This window comes from Mustela putorius, unplaced genomic scaffold, assembly GCF_011764305.1.
Source record: "Mustela putorius furo isolate JIRA1106 unplaced genomic scaffold, ASM1176430v1.1 tig00003944_pilon_pilon_pilon, whole genome shotgun sequence".
Lineage (NCBI taxonomy): Eukaryota > Metazoa > Chordata > Mammalia > Carnivora > Mustelidae > Mustela > Mustela putorius.
This window is the reverse complement of record NW_025422088.1, coordinates 5,002,710-5,020,346: the sequence shown is the minus strand read 5'-3', so window position 1 is coordinate 5,020,346 and position 17,637 is coordinate 5,002,710. Positions and strand designations below refer to the sequence as shown.

The 17,637-nt window shown below is 36.0% G+C and overlaps 1 protein-coding gene across 16 annotated transcripts in view; it reads left to right on the top strand.

The window, feature by feature from the left end:
• The window catches only part of KDM4C (lysine demethylase 4C), a 510,087-nt gene that overhangs the window by 303,149 nt on the left and 189,301 nt on the right, over positions 1-17,637 (top strand). For 15 of the 16 annotated variants that reach the window (XR_006603630.1, XR_006603631.1, XM_045069842.1 and 12 more), the window contains 3 exons: positions 6,767-6,948; positions 8,593-8,806; positions 10,729-10,805. Coding sequence is in view for 14 of the 16 variants with exons in the window: in XM_045069842.1 (XP_044925777.1) it covers positions 6,767-6,948; positions 8,593-8,806; positions 10,729-10,805 (473 nt within the window). In the remaining 2 variants the exon portion in view is untranslated. The other variant, XM_045069846.1, reaches the window with a different exon arrangement.

Genomic DNA, 17,637 nt, shown 5'->3' with positions numbered 1-17,637 from the left:
TAGTTGTGGTGAATGGTTTTTAAATGTATTGTTGGATCCTGTTTGCTAGTGTTTTGTTGGGGACTTTTGCATCCATGTTCATCAGAGATATGGGCCTACAGTACTCTTTTTTTCTGGTGTCTTTATCTAGTTTGGTATCAGGGTAATGCTGGCCTCATAGAATGAATTTGGAAGTTTTCCTTCCTCTTCTATTTTTGGAATAGTTTGGGAAGAATAGATATTGACTATTAAATTAATAGATATTAGTTTTCTTTTTATTATGTTCAGTTTTATTATGTTCAGTTAGTCGACTTATAGTACATCATTAGTTTTTGATATAGTGTTCAGTGATTCATTAGTTCGATATAACACCCAGTGCTCATCAGAACATTTGCCCTCCTTACCCATCTTAACTGTTTTTTAAATATTTGGTAGAATTTGGCTGTGAAGCCACTGGTCCTAGACTTTTGTTATTGGGAGTTTTTTAACTACTGATTCAATTTCTTTGCTGGTAATCAGTCTGTTCAAATTTTCTATTTCTTCCTGTTTCAGTGTTGGTAGTTTATATGTTTTTAGGAATTTATCCATTTCTTCTAAGTTGTCCAATTTGTGGGCATATAGTTTTTCATAATATTCTCTTATAATTGTTTGTATTTCTGTGGTGTTGGTTGTTATTTCTCTGCTCTCATCTGTGATTTTCTTTATTTGGGTCCCCTCTCTTTTTTTCTTGATAAGTCAGGCTAGAGGTTTGTCAGTTTTATTATAATTTTTTTAACGAACCGGTTCCTGGTTTCATTGATCTGTTCTACTATATTTTTAGTTTCTATATAATTTACTTCCACTCTAATTTTTATTATTTCCTTCCTTCTGCTGGTTTTAGGTTTTTTTTATTCTTTTTCTAGGTCCTTTAGGTATAAGGTTAAGTGTTTTATTTGAGATTTTTTCTTACTTCTTGAGGTAGGCCTGTAATTGCTATAAATCCCCCTTAGAAACTGCTTTTGTTGCATCCTGAATGTTTTGGACTGTTATGTTTTCATATTAATTTATTTCCATGTACTGTCTTATTTCTCTTTTTGTTACCTGGTTACCTTAATTTCTATGTATATTTGGTCTTTCCAGACTTTTTATTGTGGTTGATTTCTATTTTTATAGCATTGTGATCAGAAAAGATGTGTGGTATGACTTCAGTCTTTTTTAATTTATTGAGGTTTGTTTGTTATGGCAGTAACATTTTCAACAGGTTACTTCAGTATATTTATCCAAGGTAGTATGTCTTTTCCCCATTCTCCCATTATAGTAGTGGTTGTTAGGGAGCTGGACATCCTTCACTGGAGACCACCTAAGCCATTGCTTACATTTCCTTATTCAGGACAAAGTTCTTGAGAACATGGTGTCTAGAGCTGTGTTATAACCTGCTTCTACGAATTCTATATAAGAGCTTATGTAAATTTAAGGAACTACTTTGTGTTATGCTCCTGCTTTTCTTAACTGTATTTTATTCACTATAGAGTAACAGGAACATTTTTGTGAGTTTAGATTGCCTTCATGAATGCACCAACTCATTTTTGTGAGTTTAGATTGCCTTCATGACTCACCAAGAAAAAAGAAAATGAAGTTCTATTGACATAGAATTTGTTTCCTACTATGGCTAACAAAACTTGCAGACCTTAATGAAGGAACTGACTTGTTTTCTTTTTGTGTAAATCACAAAATTGATTTTAATCACAAATTGATTAAAGAAAGCAGTTTACAAAATTCTTTCCTGGCTATGAGAACAGAGTCTGCACTAGTTTTGTTAGGGCTGTATTTGTTCAGCAGTAACTCTGTGGTACTAATATTTTTGACGAATGTTATATAGTCATGTGTGGGTTAATGATTCTCAACCTTTTTGTTCTCAGGAACCCCATGTCCTTAAATGTTTTGATAACCCTAAAGAGGTTTCATTTGATCTTTTCATGTCCTTTCACTTTTTCTTTTTCCCTTCCTTTTCTATGGGTTCACCTTATCAATACTTATTGACTGGAATTTAGAATAGGGAACATTTAAAAAGTATTAATTCATTTAAAAGAAGCAATAATAAATTCATAAATAGTTATAATTTTCATAAAAAATAACAATATCCCCAATCATAAAAATCAGAGAGGAGTGGCATTGTTTCACATTTTTTCCCCAAAGGTGTTTAATATTAGATTTAATGAAAATAATTGGATTCTTGGGTGGCTCAGTGGGTTAAGCCACTGCCTTCGGCTCAGGTCATGATCTCAGGGTCCTGGGATCAAGTCCCGCGTCAGGCTCTCTGCTCAGCAGGGAGCCTGCTTTCCTTTCTCTCTCTGCCTGCCTCTCTGTCTACTTGTGATCTCTCTCTGTCAAATAAATAAATAAAATTAAAAAAAAAAAGAAAATAATTGGATTCTTGTATCTGTTTCTACATTCAGTGTGCTGCATTATGTTCTGGTTGAAGTATGTGGAGAAAGTCCAGCTTCACATAGATATGTGCTTGGAAGGGGTAAAATATTTTAATTATCTTTTCAGATAATTATAGGTATTTTCCTTTGACATTACACCAAAGTCGGCATGTGTTAGTTTTTTAAAGATTAGTTGCAATGTGGAATCTGAAATCACATCAATGAACTCTTTGTACTCTAGTAAGCTCAAGATTCGCTGGTCTGTCTTGCACTTTGAGCAACCCTTCTACACATGCATGATTTTGGAACATTATGCATTTGTAAATATACCCAAATTGTATAGGTCTCTTTATATAATATTTAAAAATTATATTTGATATTATCACCATCAGTCCCATCAGAAACAGCTTTAAGTATGGGGAAGCTGTCAAGGTTACAATAGTAAAAAATATTTTCCAGAATTCTAAGTTAACTATAAGCTCGATTTGCCACTGTCAATAAATACTCTGAATTTTTTTTTTATTAAAATGACAGGCTTTCTCTGTTCACTTTCATGAAAATTTCTGCCAGACCCAAGTCTGACTTACTATAGTTTGTCTGTTAATTATTCTTTCAAGTAAAGATGATGTTTCTGTGAAAGAGACAGCTTTTTCAACTTGCAGTTCAACTAATTGCACATGTACTTTTTCCCAAGACAACTATTGAACTTTATTGTGCAGCAGAAGTACTTCATGCATATATCCCATGTTTGTCACAGATTTAATAAAATTGTTGCCAGGGTGACATAGGCAAATAATGTCTTCATGTTATAATGAAGGTATTTTTGACTATACAGACTTTGTGAAATTGTGCTGTATGTCTCTGGGAGACATACCTTAAGGTCTATACCTTACTTTGAGATCCGCTGGTACACTATTAGCTCTTCTTTCATTCTTGTTGGGAATACAGTAACTGCTGGTAGTGTTTTCACACATTTCCCAAAGTTTGATGCACTCATACCAAAGGATTTTTCATTTGCCTCACTCTTTCCTGAATCTACAGCAAACTGGCATTCAGGATGAGACTTAGAACTGTGCACAATCTTCTGATTGTTTGTATGCTGATATAAAAAGGATAGAATTTTAGTAATAAAAACATTGGTATTCATTAAATGCCTATAGTGTTCATGTCTTTTTATGTTTGATAATATCTCTCCTTGCCCTTCTCTTTTATGAGGATGTTGTGAGAACTAATTTGATATATATGTATAAATATACATATATATCAAATATATACAAATATATATCAAAACATATATGTATATATACATACATATCAGATATACATATATACAAATAATATATATTCATTCATTCATTCATTCATTTATTTATGGGAAGAGAAACGGTGGGTAGGGGCAGAGAGAATCTTAAGCAGGCTCTGTGTCCAGCCTGGAGCCTGATGCGGGACTGGACCTCACAAGCCTAAGATTATGATCTGAGCTGAAAGCAAGAGTTGGATGCTTAACTGACTGAGCCACCCAGGCACCCTGAACTAATTTGATGTTTAAAATATGTAAGAATCTATTTCTATTACATGGCATGTTTTAAAATACATCATGTTGTGAGATAATCATGTACTAATGAAAGTACAGTGACGCATTTAGAGGTTCATTAGTCAACTCTAGTTGAAGAAGGGAGGAGGAGAGGAAATTCCTGCGCATAGCGATGCCGAATGTCAAAACATTTAAAAGCTGCAATAGAAAAAATATTTTCCTCTTCTGTATATTGGAAGTGGAAGTTTGTTTGTTTGTTTTATGTAAGTAGATGAAGGTTTATTAAAATGCTACCAGGAATAGGAATATTTGCTAAAGGGACAGTTTTCATTTGAAGTAGTGAGTTGATGAACGTTTTTAGATATCCCAGAGGGACTCCCTCTCCCCCCAACATTCTTGGTTCCCTACAGAATTGAGATTTATAGTTAAATGAATGTTATAAATCTAGAAAAACAATAGCCATATTAGTCTATCCTTGAACATGCCAGGGGTCAATTTGGTAAGCAAGAGTTCTTGGAGATGGAGGGGGTGATGAAGAAGTTTCAGGAAGAAAGAATATTTACTTTCAAGAATGTGCCAGTGTTTTTGATTTTTAAAGCTAAATTAAAATGTGAATAATCATCATATGCTTGTGATTAAATGCACTCTCTTCTGCCTCATAAAGTATTGCAGCATTTAATTGATAAAAAGAGCAAATGAAAACAAGATGACTGGATGGATTTTACACGGTAATATATATAGTTGTATGCCACTTTAGACTTTACAAAGAAGTCTGGCACTTTAGATTTAAAAAAAAAGAAGTTTTACATTTAGTATTTAATTTTAATATTAAAACAAACAAAAAAAGCCCTCTGAAGTAAGTGAGAAGGGAATTCTCACTATGTGAGAATCTGTTTTACCCAAAGCCATAGGCCTTCTGAATCAAAGGGTTTGAATTTAAAGCTAGGTCTCTGGACTAACAGTTCCCTGTACTTGGCGCTGTACAGTGTTGCTGTCATGGTACTTTTAATTGATGGGATTACACAGTAGAGTGTTCACTATATATTCTGGCGCAGAGATTGTCCAAATAAGATAAATACTCGTTGGGTCAGAGTACAACCTCATCTTTGGGGAAGGACATCTGGAGAGCAAGATTCTCTCCCTGGTCTGTTGAGAAAGTTTGAGAAAAGCTGAATTTGAATCAGGCTATTCTAGGTCAAGGTTTGGCATGGCTTGCCCACACCCTCCTGTCTGGCTTCCGTGTTAGAAATTGCCCTCCTTTACTTTTTTGTTGTTAGGGCTTTCGGAACTAAATAGTATTTCCTGTATTCCTAAAAATGTTTTGAGAACTACCCACATTAACTTATGACCAGCCAAAGTGTTCATCTATCTTGTGTGTTTCAACCTTTTATAATAAAGCAAGTGATATGATAAATCTGTTTTGTGTCAGGAAGAGGCAGTAGCTGTTCAAACCTAAAGGATTTCTTTTTGTTTAGATCCCATTTTTAGTATGTATGTGGGAGAGGTGAGTTAAGGACTTAATGGTATTTCAAATTCCCGGTCAGCTCTTCAACTCCTGTCTTTCATTTGTCAAATCTAAGTCTTCATAGGTAGCCCTTTATTCTGTATTGTACAGGGACTGAGGGGGAAGCAGTGTGTGTTTGTTTAGTGGCAGATTACTTCCTTGCAAATATAGGCTAAGATTCTTACCTTTTGTTTTTAAACACTGCCTGGCTGAGTACGAAGCATTTTCCATTATTGATAATAGTAATAATAATAATACCACCACTGCCAACATGGAAGCAGGAACATTCCCTTTCACTCAGTTGGCATTTGATGTCTTTTGAGTTCTTTTCAGTTTCATTTAGCTCTTCTTATTTTTCCATCTCAACAAATCTGCTTTGACTTTTTAAAAATCGGTAAGTCAACAAGGTAAGGGCTGGAGCACACTGATTCACAGAAACACCTGTGCCTTGGGACTTGAGGACATTGCTCCACAGTGTTTATTTGTTAGACTATGACAGCTAGTGGTGAGGAGTTTTAGAATGTGTCACAGCTGTAGATGTTAAGTACTAGATGTAGCTGTGATTGCTGTCACCTGTTCTGATATACTGTCCGCTACTATAGGCATTAAGAATTTTTTTCCTCTTAATCTGTTATGTCTTTCTGTATTTTTCTGTCCTTCTATAAAATTTTGTAAAATAATATTTTTGTGGAGTAGATCTCTGCCTCTTGCATGTTAATAGATATACATGTTTAAGAGATTTGACCCTCTGGGAGTATTATCTTAACAAATAAGATTTGAATAAGAATTATTTTTCATATTCATGTAATGGCAGTGTATTGCTTGGCACATGATAGCTACTCTGTAAATGTTATTTGTCATGAATTCTTGAACCCAAAAGTTAATTAAATGAAGTTCAATTAATACATTTTTATTAAGCCATATACAGTATTAGGTGAGGAAACTAAAAATATTGGTAAGGCAGTTATTGGGCCAGCAAATTCCTCTGCTAACTGGAAGGAAATTTTATAGATATGAGCTATTTTACCATAGGAGATGTTAGTAGTAGCAGTAGGAATACAGAAGTAGTGAAATTGAAGGAGGGAGTTATTCCTGGCAGGGATGGGGAGGGTTTCAAATGGAGGCTCATTGTCTGGCCATCAGATCTGACCTGGCTCTTGAAGATGAAGAGGATAAAAAGGACATTCATTTTGTTCTGCTTCTCTCAGAATGTATTTGAAAGATAAAATAGGTTTCCTGTCTGACATTAATATCAGTGATACTTTGGAATGTTTGCTTCTTTTATAACCAGGGTTGTTTTTCTCTGGGTCCCATGCTCACATTTTATGTGCCTTGTTTTGCAAGAATTGCCTGAGGTTCCATCAGTTGAGGAGGAAGTGGAAGAAACAGAGTCTTGGGCGAAGCCTTTGGTCCACCTTTGGCAGACAAAGTCCCCAAACTTTGTGGCTGAACAGGAGTATAATGCTGCCATGGCCAAAATGGAGCCACACTGTGCCATCTGTGCTCTCCTCATGCCCTACTACAAGGTAATAACAGTGGCGGGGTCACTGCCAGGTTTCTTTACTGCTGCGCTTTCTGTATGGCTGTAGAAACACAGGTGGGTCATTGTAAGGTATGTGTGTACATGGAATGGGAGACATCAGTACTTATGTAGCTACATGGCCATTAGAGAATAGCAAACAGAATTTTTGAGTGTTACTAGAAAGCCACTTCTCTGATGGTGGGTGCTTTATCATTTTAAAATAAGTGATTCGTTTGTCAGTCTTGGTTCATTTCAGTCAAGGAGCAGTTCCAACCTTTTTCAGAAAGAAACACAGAACTTAAAGCTTAACAGTAGTAGAAGTTTTACAAAGAGGGAACTTGGCCTTAGTCTGTTTTGTGTTTGAAAATATCGCTCTCAATAATTGTCAACTCTGTGCCCACATTTAAAATGTTTCTCTTTATCTTCCCACGTGGAACATGTGTAAGATATAGCAGGACTCAATACAAACTGGATTGTTCAGTTCACCCTCATCAGCTAGCTGTGCATAGTATTGTCATCAGTGTTATTCCATATATGTCATCCTGATGGCATTTTAGCTTACTGAAGGCCACATTTTCTAACACAAACTCAGACAAAGTGATCTTCAGGAATCTAGTATGGGTGGAACTTTATGACCTACTTTAAGATATAATATTTTTATAAAGCGTATTGATGTGAGCATTGTATCCTGAGTTATAGTCTCAATAATGGAATCAGAAGTATTTTAAGATTGCTTCTCTTTTAGAGTTCATGTAAAGTAAATGCTTTTTTGTTCAGGTATTTCAGGGCATGAAATTGGGTGATATGCCACATGTTCAGCTTTGAAAATAGAGGAAGTAAACTTAACTCACTTGTCTTTGATGGGCCTTTGTGACTGAGAAACTATTTTCTGTTTAGTCATTGAATGTCTGTGTTTTCTTGGAAAAATTTAACTTTTTATTGACTCTTATTTGTATATCATATTTTGCCTGTGTATTTCCCCAATAATTAAAAAAATTCTCACTAAACTTATAAGATATAGGGAAACTTTTTAATATAAGATCTTTGGAGATAATATAGTTCATTAATTAGAGTTTCAATTAAGTTAAATGTTTCTCATATATTTTGGTAAGGGATGACAATTTTATTTTGCACATTATATTTCCTTATTTAGTGACATTTGCCAGATCTTTCTGTCTTGAGGTTTTGAAACTTTGTGGTGAGGCAAAGCCTTCAAAAATTCTCTAAAAACTGTTGCAAAGATTAAAACTGAGGTCTTTGAAAATACTCCTTCAAGTGTAACCAGGTAAAATTTTCAGTAAATGAAACCAAGTCTGCTCACTTAGTGTAAATAAAGAAATAAAAATTCCTCAGAAAAATTGATGCTTTACCTGAATTATTTATATAAGAATGTAGTTTTAGCAGGTTATCAACTTTTTCGTACAAGCAGATATACAGAATGTCCTCCTGTTTTTACAGCTTAGCTTCTGGATGGGAGCCTGAAGAGGAACATTGATAAAAAGCTAATAGTTATATCAAGGAAAACAACAGGAAGAACAGAAGCTGGAAGTTAGTGAATGGAACAGCTATTAGTGGCTTTGAGTGACCAGAACAAATGATGAACTTTTTTGCATGTTTTTCACTCATGTGGGAATATTGTGTTTTTCAGCCAGATAGCAGCAATGAAGAAAATGATTCTAGATGGGAGACAAAATTAGATGAAGTGGTTACTCCAGGAGGAAAGTCTAAGCCCCTCATTCCAGAGATGTGTTTTATTTATAGTGAAGAAAGTATAGAATATTCTCCGCCTAATGCCTTTCTGGAAGAGGATGGAACAAGTCTTCTGATTTCCTGTGCAAAGTGCTGTGTACGGGTTCATGCAAGTAAATGCATCTCTCATTCATCAATCACTGGCTTTTCAGTGCTTCACATAGTCTTTGTTTCTCACCCTTTTGTCCCCTGCCAAATCTATTGCATTGAACTATTGGCATTCTTAATGGTTAGATCATTCTTTCTCACATTTCTTCTGATAAAAGTATGAGTAAGTATAATAATCCCTTTTTCTACAGTTTTGTACAGTATCAGTGGAGAGCAGTTTTGTTTTGTTTGTTGTACAGATGTGGGGACATTTTGAGGCTCCTTTTGCACATTTGGATTTTACTTATTTTAAGAGATAGTTTGTAAAAACTTAATTTTAACCTCTGATATTAATTCATGATTATTTTTCTTTGTACTTTTCAAAGAGACAGGACAGTTTTTTCAGTGATTTGGGTAATTATTGTTAAATTTAATTATAGAGTTTAATTTTTATTCTTTGGGAGGGTAAGGAAATCTGTGTTGCCTTCCAAGGGGAGAACAGTCATTACATTTGTTTTTCCCTGGAACCGAGATGGTCCTGAGATGGTCCATACCTGCCATAATTTGGTAATTTCAAATCATGGGATACATGGCAAATACATAATTTTTTGTTTGCCTGCCATGTAAATCCTTTAAAATGTGAAAAGGGAGCTATTTTTTACTGCAAGTCTATTTTAAAGCATTTTAGTATTCCAGATCTTGCCAAATCATATATCATGCTAACATAGTTATGTATGGTCTCTGTAGCATGGATGGTTATAATAGAGGCATTACCTTCTATATTTACCCCAGAGAAACACCAGTCTAACATTAGGGTTGAAGTAGTCTTGGTGTCTATCATTTATTGACTGATTAGATACCATCAGCTTCCCCAAGAGATTTAACATAATGTATTTGAAATATAGCAACCTTCTTTACTTATATCAATCTGTAACACACACACACACACACACACACATACACACATTCACCCTCACATTTTTCTAAGTTTATAACAGTCAATGCATCATTTCACAGGAAAACTGGGATTTAATTTTGATTCCTGAATGTACAAGCTATACAATTTAACTGTAGTATTTCATAAACATGTGCTTGAACTAAACATTTTATAGTCTTGGCTAACTATGATAGGCTTTTTTTTGGTAATTATATTTCTGTTATTTTCTCTTTCATTTAAATGTTATAGAAATTTGATATTAAAAATTACTTCTTTAAATCTTTCAAAGCCCTTTGAAAGGCAGTCAGAGTAACACATGTTTATTGGTACTGTATAATTCCTGCTTATATTTGGATCATCAGCTATTGCCTTACATAGTTATTTTGAGTCAGGCATGTATTGAATAGACAAATAGAACTGAAGATACCTCTTCATCACTAACTGAATTGTGCATCCTCTGTCCTGTCACTGAGATTAAAGCTAATTAAGCATAATTTTTGAAATGTAATTTTAAATTATATTAATTTGTAAAATATGTCAAAGTTTATTATATTATTCTAAAGCTTCCCTAAATTTTCTTTAATGAATTGCAGCTTATTTTGAAATACATTTTGTATGAGTAAAGGACAAGGCCCAATAAATTAGAAATTTAATTATTTTGCCCATTCAAGAATTATCAGATAATTATTGTGAGTATTAGTAATGATTGAGACCCATATTCTCATGTTTCCTGAGACTGATATCCTTTTATAAGGCATGAGAACCAAAAGTATCTCTGAAGACAGCCTTACTTCTGTTTTGTTTTAAGCAGTGAGAATCAGAAATGCTATTATGGCACTGGGTGTGGTGTATAAACAATGAACTTTGGAACACTGGAAAAAAAAAATAAAATATTTAAAAAATGCTATTATGGTGGGCAGTTGTTCTGATTTTATTTATTCAGTGCTAAAATGTATAATACTACCAAAATGCAAAAGACCTAATTCATGGATCCATACTATTATTTTATAGGTTGCTATGGTATCCCTTCTCACGAGATCTGTAATGGATGGCTATGTGCCCGTTGCAAAAGAAATGCATGGACAGCAGTAAGTGGCCTATTTTAATATATTTTAATCCCTCTGCTTACTCTCTCCACTGTGAACACATTTAATCTAGCAGTAAGGTAAGGCTGTATGCATGGTTTTGTGTGCACTTACTTCTATACTTAATATTTTTCTGATCTTCTCTTTTCAAATCATCCTATCTAATGGCTCTATTCATCATAGAAATATTAAATAAATATCTAAGTGTCACTCCTCTACTCAGGAGCCTACAGAGACTGCCAGTTTATCAGAGCAAGTCTAAAATATTCCTTCATTTTCCCTCCTAGGTCTATTTTGCAGTTTTTGAAAATAAATATTCTAAGTCACACTCAAGGTGAGGATCCTCCCTGACCCCTGACAAAACCAGGCTCAAACATAACTTTTCCACTGGTACGAGGTCTTTCCCCACTGATTCATTCATACATTCATACTTCAAGAACTTTTGGAATCTTGCCAGGCATTACTGTAAATTTGGGACAGATTCTTTCAACAACAAGTGATACCCTGCTTAGGGAACACAGATTCCTCCTCATCTACCTTGTTTTTCCTAATGAACCCTGTTAAAACTTTAGCTACATCCAAGTATTAAGTTATAGTAACTCACCATGTCACCTATTTTTCCATTTAATTTTGTGCTACTTTGATAGTTCTTAAAAATTCTCTTTCAAGAAGCATGAGATCATTTTTGAAAGTTAGGACCTGTTAGATCTTAACATTGTATCCCTCACTCTTAATCTCAGAGCAGGTGATTTCAGTTGTAATAGTAGCATTTACTTTGTTTCTCAATGCTCTCTAATGACAAAGAATTAAATTTCTTTGCAACCAGAGTTAAAATCCTGAGGGACAATAAAGGGAAAATGCCTTGCATGATAAAAATTTATGTCATGATACAAATGTTTAGCTCTCAGTGTTGAAAGAGACATATGGTGACTGTAAATTAAAGATGTCTGAGAATGTCCTTTTTTTTTTAAAGATTTTTTTTTTAATTTTTCAAATTCATTTTTTATTTATTTTCAGCATAACAGTATTCATTATTTTTTGCACCACACCCAGTGCTCCATGCAATCCTTGCCCTCTCTAATACCCACCGCCTGGTTCCCCAACCTCCCACCCCCTCGCCCCTTCAAAACCCTCAGATTGTTTTTCAGAGTCCATAGTCTCTCATGGTTCACCTCCCCTTCTAATTTTCCCCAACTCCCTTCTCCTCTCTAACTCTCCATGTCCTTTTGAATGATTTTTTTGCTGGCATTCACTTTAGGAACTAAGGGAAAAATGAGGGAAAGTATGGACATTCTTTATAGCCCAAATAATCTGATCTGTTTGGTGTTAGAGGTAATATCTCCAATCTAAGAATTCTTTCATTGTCCCAGAAAATTCTTTCATGTCCCAGAAAACATTTTTGTATTTCCTTCAATGTGATTATTATATTAACAAAAATTATATAAATACAGAGTATCTTAAAATCAGCCTGGAAGTCTTGAAGTAATAAGTATATTCAGTTCTTATTTACCATGCAGGTCTTATATTGTTGTATGAGCCAAAAATAAAGCTTTGTAGAATCAGTCTAGATAGTGATGTCCTCTCATTCATGCTGAAGTATAGGTTTCAAGATTAGAGATATTTTAATCCGTTCACCAAAGCATGAAGAATACTTCATTCCATCTACAATTACTGCTTGACTTCTGTGTTTACACACTGAGCACTCCTGTTACCTAAGGTACCATTGTCCTTTGCGTGGCAGAGCCAGGACCAGGCCAAGGCTGTCCACCCTGATTCTAATGCTGCTTGTGATAGCTTACGCTCTTCTCCTTTAGCATGTCTTAAGAAGTAAATACTAGATTAGTAATCCTTTAGAACTGATTTAAAGCTCCTATTAGTCTTAATCCCTCCCACCCTCAGGAAATACCTTTTGTGTTTTATTATTGATACCATGTAAATCTCTTAAAGTTTGCAAAAGAAATGAAAACTCTTGAATACAGTTTTACAGTGATTTTTTTAGACCCACGTAATACCTTATTTCTAAATTGAAATGATCTGAATTCATAGTGCACCAATTATTTTTTCAAATTATCCATTTGAGTGGACTTTGTCTATGAAGCTCAGATCCTATATTTTTTCTCCTGAGAGATCAGTGAGTTGCAATTTTAGCATTGCAGAGAAGTAAGTGATAATATCAATGTTTTGTTTTAATTCTCTTATTCAGTGTGGATGTGAGTGCTACAATTTTAATTCTTAGTAGACAAGTATGATTCTTTGGATTTTATGGCTAGAATGATTGATTTTTTTAAAAAAAATTATTTATTTATTTGACAGAGAGAGAGAGAGAGACAGCAAGAGAGGGAACACAAGCAGGGGGAGTGGGAGAGGGAGAAGCAGGTTTCCCACTGAGCAGGGAACCTGATGCAGGGTTCCATCCCAGGACATTGGGGTCATGACCTGAGCCGAAGGCAATGCTTAATGATTGGATGATTGCATTTTAAAAGTATCCTTAGACTTCTTCAGGAATCAATCTCACATTGTCAGTTTTTAGATTCTAGAGAAGTCTTGGAACTCCTTTCAGTGGAGGCTCCAAAGGAGCTAATGGAAATCTAACAGTGCAAGGGAGGTCAGGTAACATTTGATTGCTAGTTTGTACATCACTAATTCTAATTCCTAATTATTTCCTGGGATTTTCTTTTTAAATGTATTTGTAAATAAGACTTATTATTCATTGTGAATGCAAAATATACCGATAGCATATTTTGCTTGGGATATATATTAATATAACAGATGTGACTGTTCTAGCTAATTCTGTTTCATTTTATGGTGAGTACTTTGCACACCTGGAGGGTAAGAAGAGGGTAGCATGAAATACCTTATATTTATCTTTTTAAGGTATATGTGAGACTTGAGTGTGGTGGTTCTCTTCTTTAAAGATCCATTTTAGTGGGAGGAGTCAAGGGCAGAGAAGTAGCAGGCTGAGACTATTTCTGCTAGCAGGAGATCAGCTAGATAGCTTATCTAAAGATTGCAAACACCTGAAAATCCATCGGCAGATCGAAGAGAAGAAGAACAGTAATTCTAGAAACAGAAAAACAACCACTTTCTGAAAGGTAGGACTGGCGGAGAAGTGAATCCAAAGCGACGGGAAGATAGACCCTGGGGGGAGGGGCCAGCTCCCGGCAAGTGGCGGAGCAACGAGGCACAAAATCAGGATTTTTAAAAGTCTGTTCTGCTGAGGGACATCGCTCCAGAGGCTAAATCGGGGCAAAGCCCAAGTGGGGGCAGCGTGGCCTCAGGTCCTGCAGGGTCACAGAAGGATCGGGGGTGTCCGAGTGTCGCAGAGCTTGCGGGAATTAGAAAGAGAAAGCCGGCTACAGAGACAGAGCCGAAAGTAAGATCACAGCTCGGGGTTACCTTGAACCAGCCGCAGTCTTGGTGAGCTCGGAGCGTGGCAGGAGGTCAGGCAGACGGGAGTTACTGGGCGCTATTCTCTGAGGACGCACTGAGGATTGGGGCCCCGGGCCCAGGGCTCTCGGCTCCTCCGGGCTGGAGAGCAGGAGGCCGCCATTTGTAAAGCTCTCAGGGAACAAAAGCTCCTGAAAGCAAACCCGAGCGGATTACTCAGCCCGGCCCCTGGTAAGGGTGGTGCAATTCCGCCTGGGGCAAAGACACTTGAGAATCCCTACAACAGGACCCTCCCTTAGAAGATCAACAAGAAATCCACCCAAAACCAAGTTCACCTACCAAGGAGTGCAGTTTCAACCAAGGAGAGCGGTTTCAATACCAAGGAGAGCAGCAGAATTCCAGAGGAGGAGAAAGTAAAGCACGGAACTCATGGCTTTCTCCCTGTGATTTTTTAATCTTGCAGTTAATTTAATTTTTTTCTTTTTCATTTTCTTTTCTTCTTCTGCTAAAATTTTTTTAACTTTTACCCTTATCTTTTTTAACGTTTTTAACTAGTTTACCTAATATATATATTTTTTCTTTTTTATACTTTTCTTTATTCGTTTTCTTTTTTTGTTTTTTTTTTTCTTTCTTTTTTTTTTGAACCTCTTTTTATCCCCTTTCTCCCCCCTCACGATTTGGGATCTCTTCTGATTTGGTTAAAGCATATTTTCCTGGGGTTGTTGCCACCCTTTTAGTATTTTACTTGCTCCTTCATATACTCTTATCTGGACAAAATGACAAGGCGGAAAAATTCACCACAAAAAAAAGAACAAGAGGCAGTACTGAAGGCTAGGGACCTAATCAATACAGACATAGGTAATATGTCAGATCTAGAGTTCAGAATGACAATTCTCAAGGTTCTAGCCGGGCTTGAAAAAGGCATGGAAGATATTAGAGAAACCCTCTCGAGAGATATAAAATCCCTTTCTGGAGAAATAAAAGAACTAAAATCTAACCAAGTTGAAATCAAAAAAGCTATTAATGAGGTGCAATCAAAAGTGGAGGCTCTCACTGCTAGGATAAGTGCGGCAGAAGAAAGAATTAGCGATATAGAAGACCAAATGACAGAGAATAAAGAAGCTGAGCAAAAGAGGGACAAACAGCTACTCGACCACGAGGGAAAAAATCGAGAGATAAGTGACACCATAGACGAAACAACATTAGAATAATTGGGATTCCAGAAGAAGAAGAAAGAGAGAGGGGAGCAGAAGGTATACTGGAGAGAATTATTGGGGAGAATTTCCCCAATATGGCAAAGGGAACGAGCATCAAAATTCAGGAGGTTCAGAGAACGCCCCTCAAAATCAATAAGAATAGGCCCACACCCCGTCACCTAATAGTAAAATTTACAAGTCTCAGTGACAAAGAGAAAATCCTGAAAGCAGCCCGGGAAAAGAAGTCTGTAACATACAATGGTAAAAATATTAGATTGGCAGCTGACTTGTCCACAGAGACCTGGCAGGCCAGAAAGAGCTGGCATGATATTTTCAGAGCACTAAATGAGAAAAACATGCAGCCAAGAATACTATATTCGGCTAGGCTATCATTGAAAATAGAAGGAGAGATTAAAAGCTTCCAGGACAAACAAAAACTGAAAGAATTTGCAAACACCAAACCAGCTCTACAGGAAATATTGAAAGGGGTCCTCTAAGCAAAGAGAGAGCCTATAGGTGGTAGATCAGAAAGGAACAGAGACCATATACAGTAACAGTCACCTTACAGGCAATACAATGGCACTAAATTCAGATCTCTCAATAGTTACCCTGAATGTTAATGGGCTAAATGCCCCTGTCAAAAGACACAAGGTATCAGAATGGATAAAAAAACAAAACCCATCTATATATTGCCTCCAAGAAACTCATTTTAAGCCCGAAGACACCTCCAGATTTAAAGTGAGGGGGTGGAAAAGAATTTACCATGCTAATGGACATCAGAAGAAAGCAGGAGTGGCAATCCTTAGATCAGATCAATTAGATTTTAAGCCAAAGACTATCATAAGAGATGAGGAAGGACACTATATCATACTCAAAGGGTCTGTCCAACAAGAAGATCTAACAATTTTAAATATCTATGCCACCAACGTCAGAGCAGCCAACTACATAAACCAATTAATAACAAAATCAAAGAAACACATCAACAATAATACAATAATAGTAGGGGCCTTTAACACTCCCCTCACAGAAATGGACAGATCATCCAAGCAAAAGATCAGCAAGGAAATAAAGGCCTTAAACGACACACTGGACCAGATGGACATCACAGATATATTCAGAACATTTCATCCCAAAGCAACAGAATACACATTCTTCTATACTGCACATGGAACATTTTCCAGAATAGATCACATCCTCAGTCTTAAATCAGGACTCAGCCAGTATCAAAAGATTGGGATCATTCCCTGCATATTTTCAGACCACAATGCTCTGAAGCTAGAACTCAACCACAAGAGGAAGTTCGGAAAGAACCCAAATACTCGGAGACTAAACAGCATCCTTCTAAAGAATGAATGGGTCAACCGGGAAATTAAAGAATTGAAAAACATCATGGAAACAAATAATAATGAAAACACAACAGTTCAAAATCTGTGGGACACAACAAAGGCAGTCCTGAGAGGAAAATATATAGCGGTACAAGCCTTTCTCAAGAAACAAGAAAGGTCTCAGGTACACAACCTAACCCTACACCTAAAGGAGCTGGAGAAAGAACAAGAAAGAAACCCTAAGCCCAGCAGGAGAAGAGAAATCATAAAGATCAGAGCAGAAATCAATGAAAGAGAAACCAAAAATACAATAGAGCAAATCAACGAATCTAGGAGCTGGTTCTTTGAAAGAATTAATAAAATTGATAAACCCCTGGCCAGACTTATCAAAAAGAAAAGAGAAAGGACACCAAAAAATAAAATCATGAATGAAAGAGGAGAGATCACAACTAACACCAAAGAAATACAAACTACTTATAAGAACATACGATGAGCAACTCTCTACAGCAACAAATTTGACAATCTGGAAGAAATGGATGCATTTCTAGAAACATATAAACTACCACAACTGAACCAGGAAGAAATAGAAAGCCTGAACAGACCCATAACCAGTAAGGAGATTGAAACAGTCATTAAACATCTCCAAACAAACGAAAACCCAGGGCCTGATGGCTTCCCGGGGGAATTCTACCAAACATTTAAAGAAGAACTAATTCCTATTCTCCTGAAACTATTCCAAAAAATAGAAATGGAAGGAAAACTTCCAAACTCATTTTATGAGGCCAGCATCACCTTGATTCCCAAACCAGACAAGGATCCCATCAAAAAAGAGAGCTATAGACCAATATCCCTGATGAACACAGATGCGAAAATTCTCACCAAAATACTAGCCAATAGGATTCAACAGTACGTTAAAAGGATTATTCA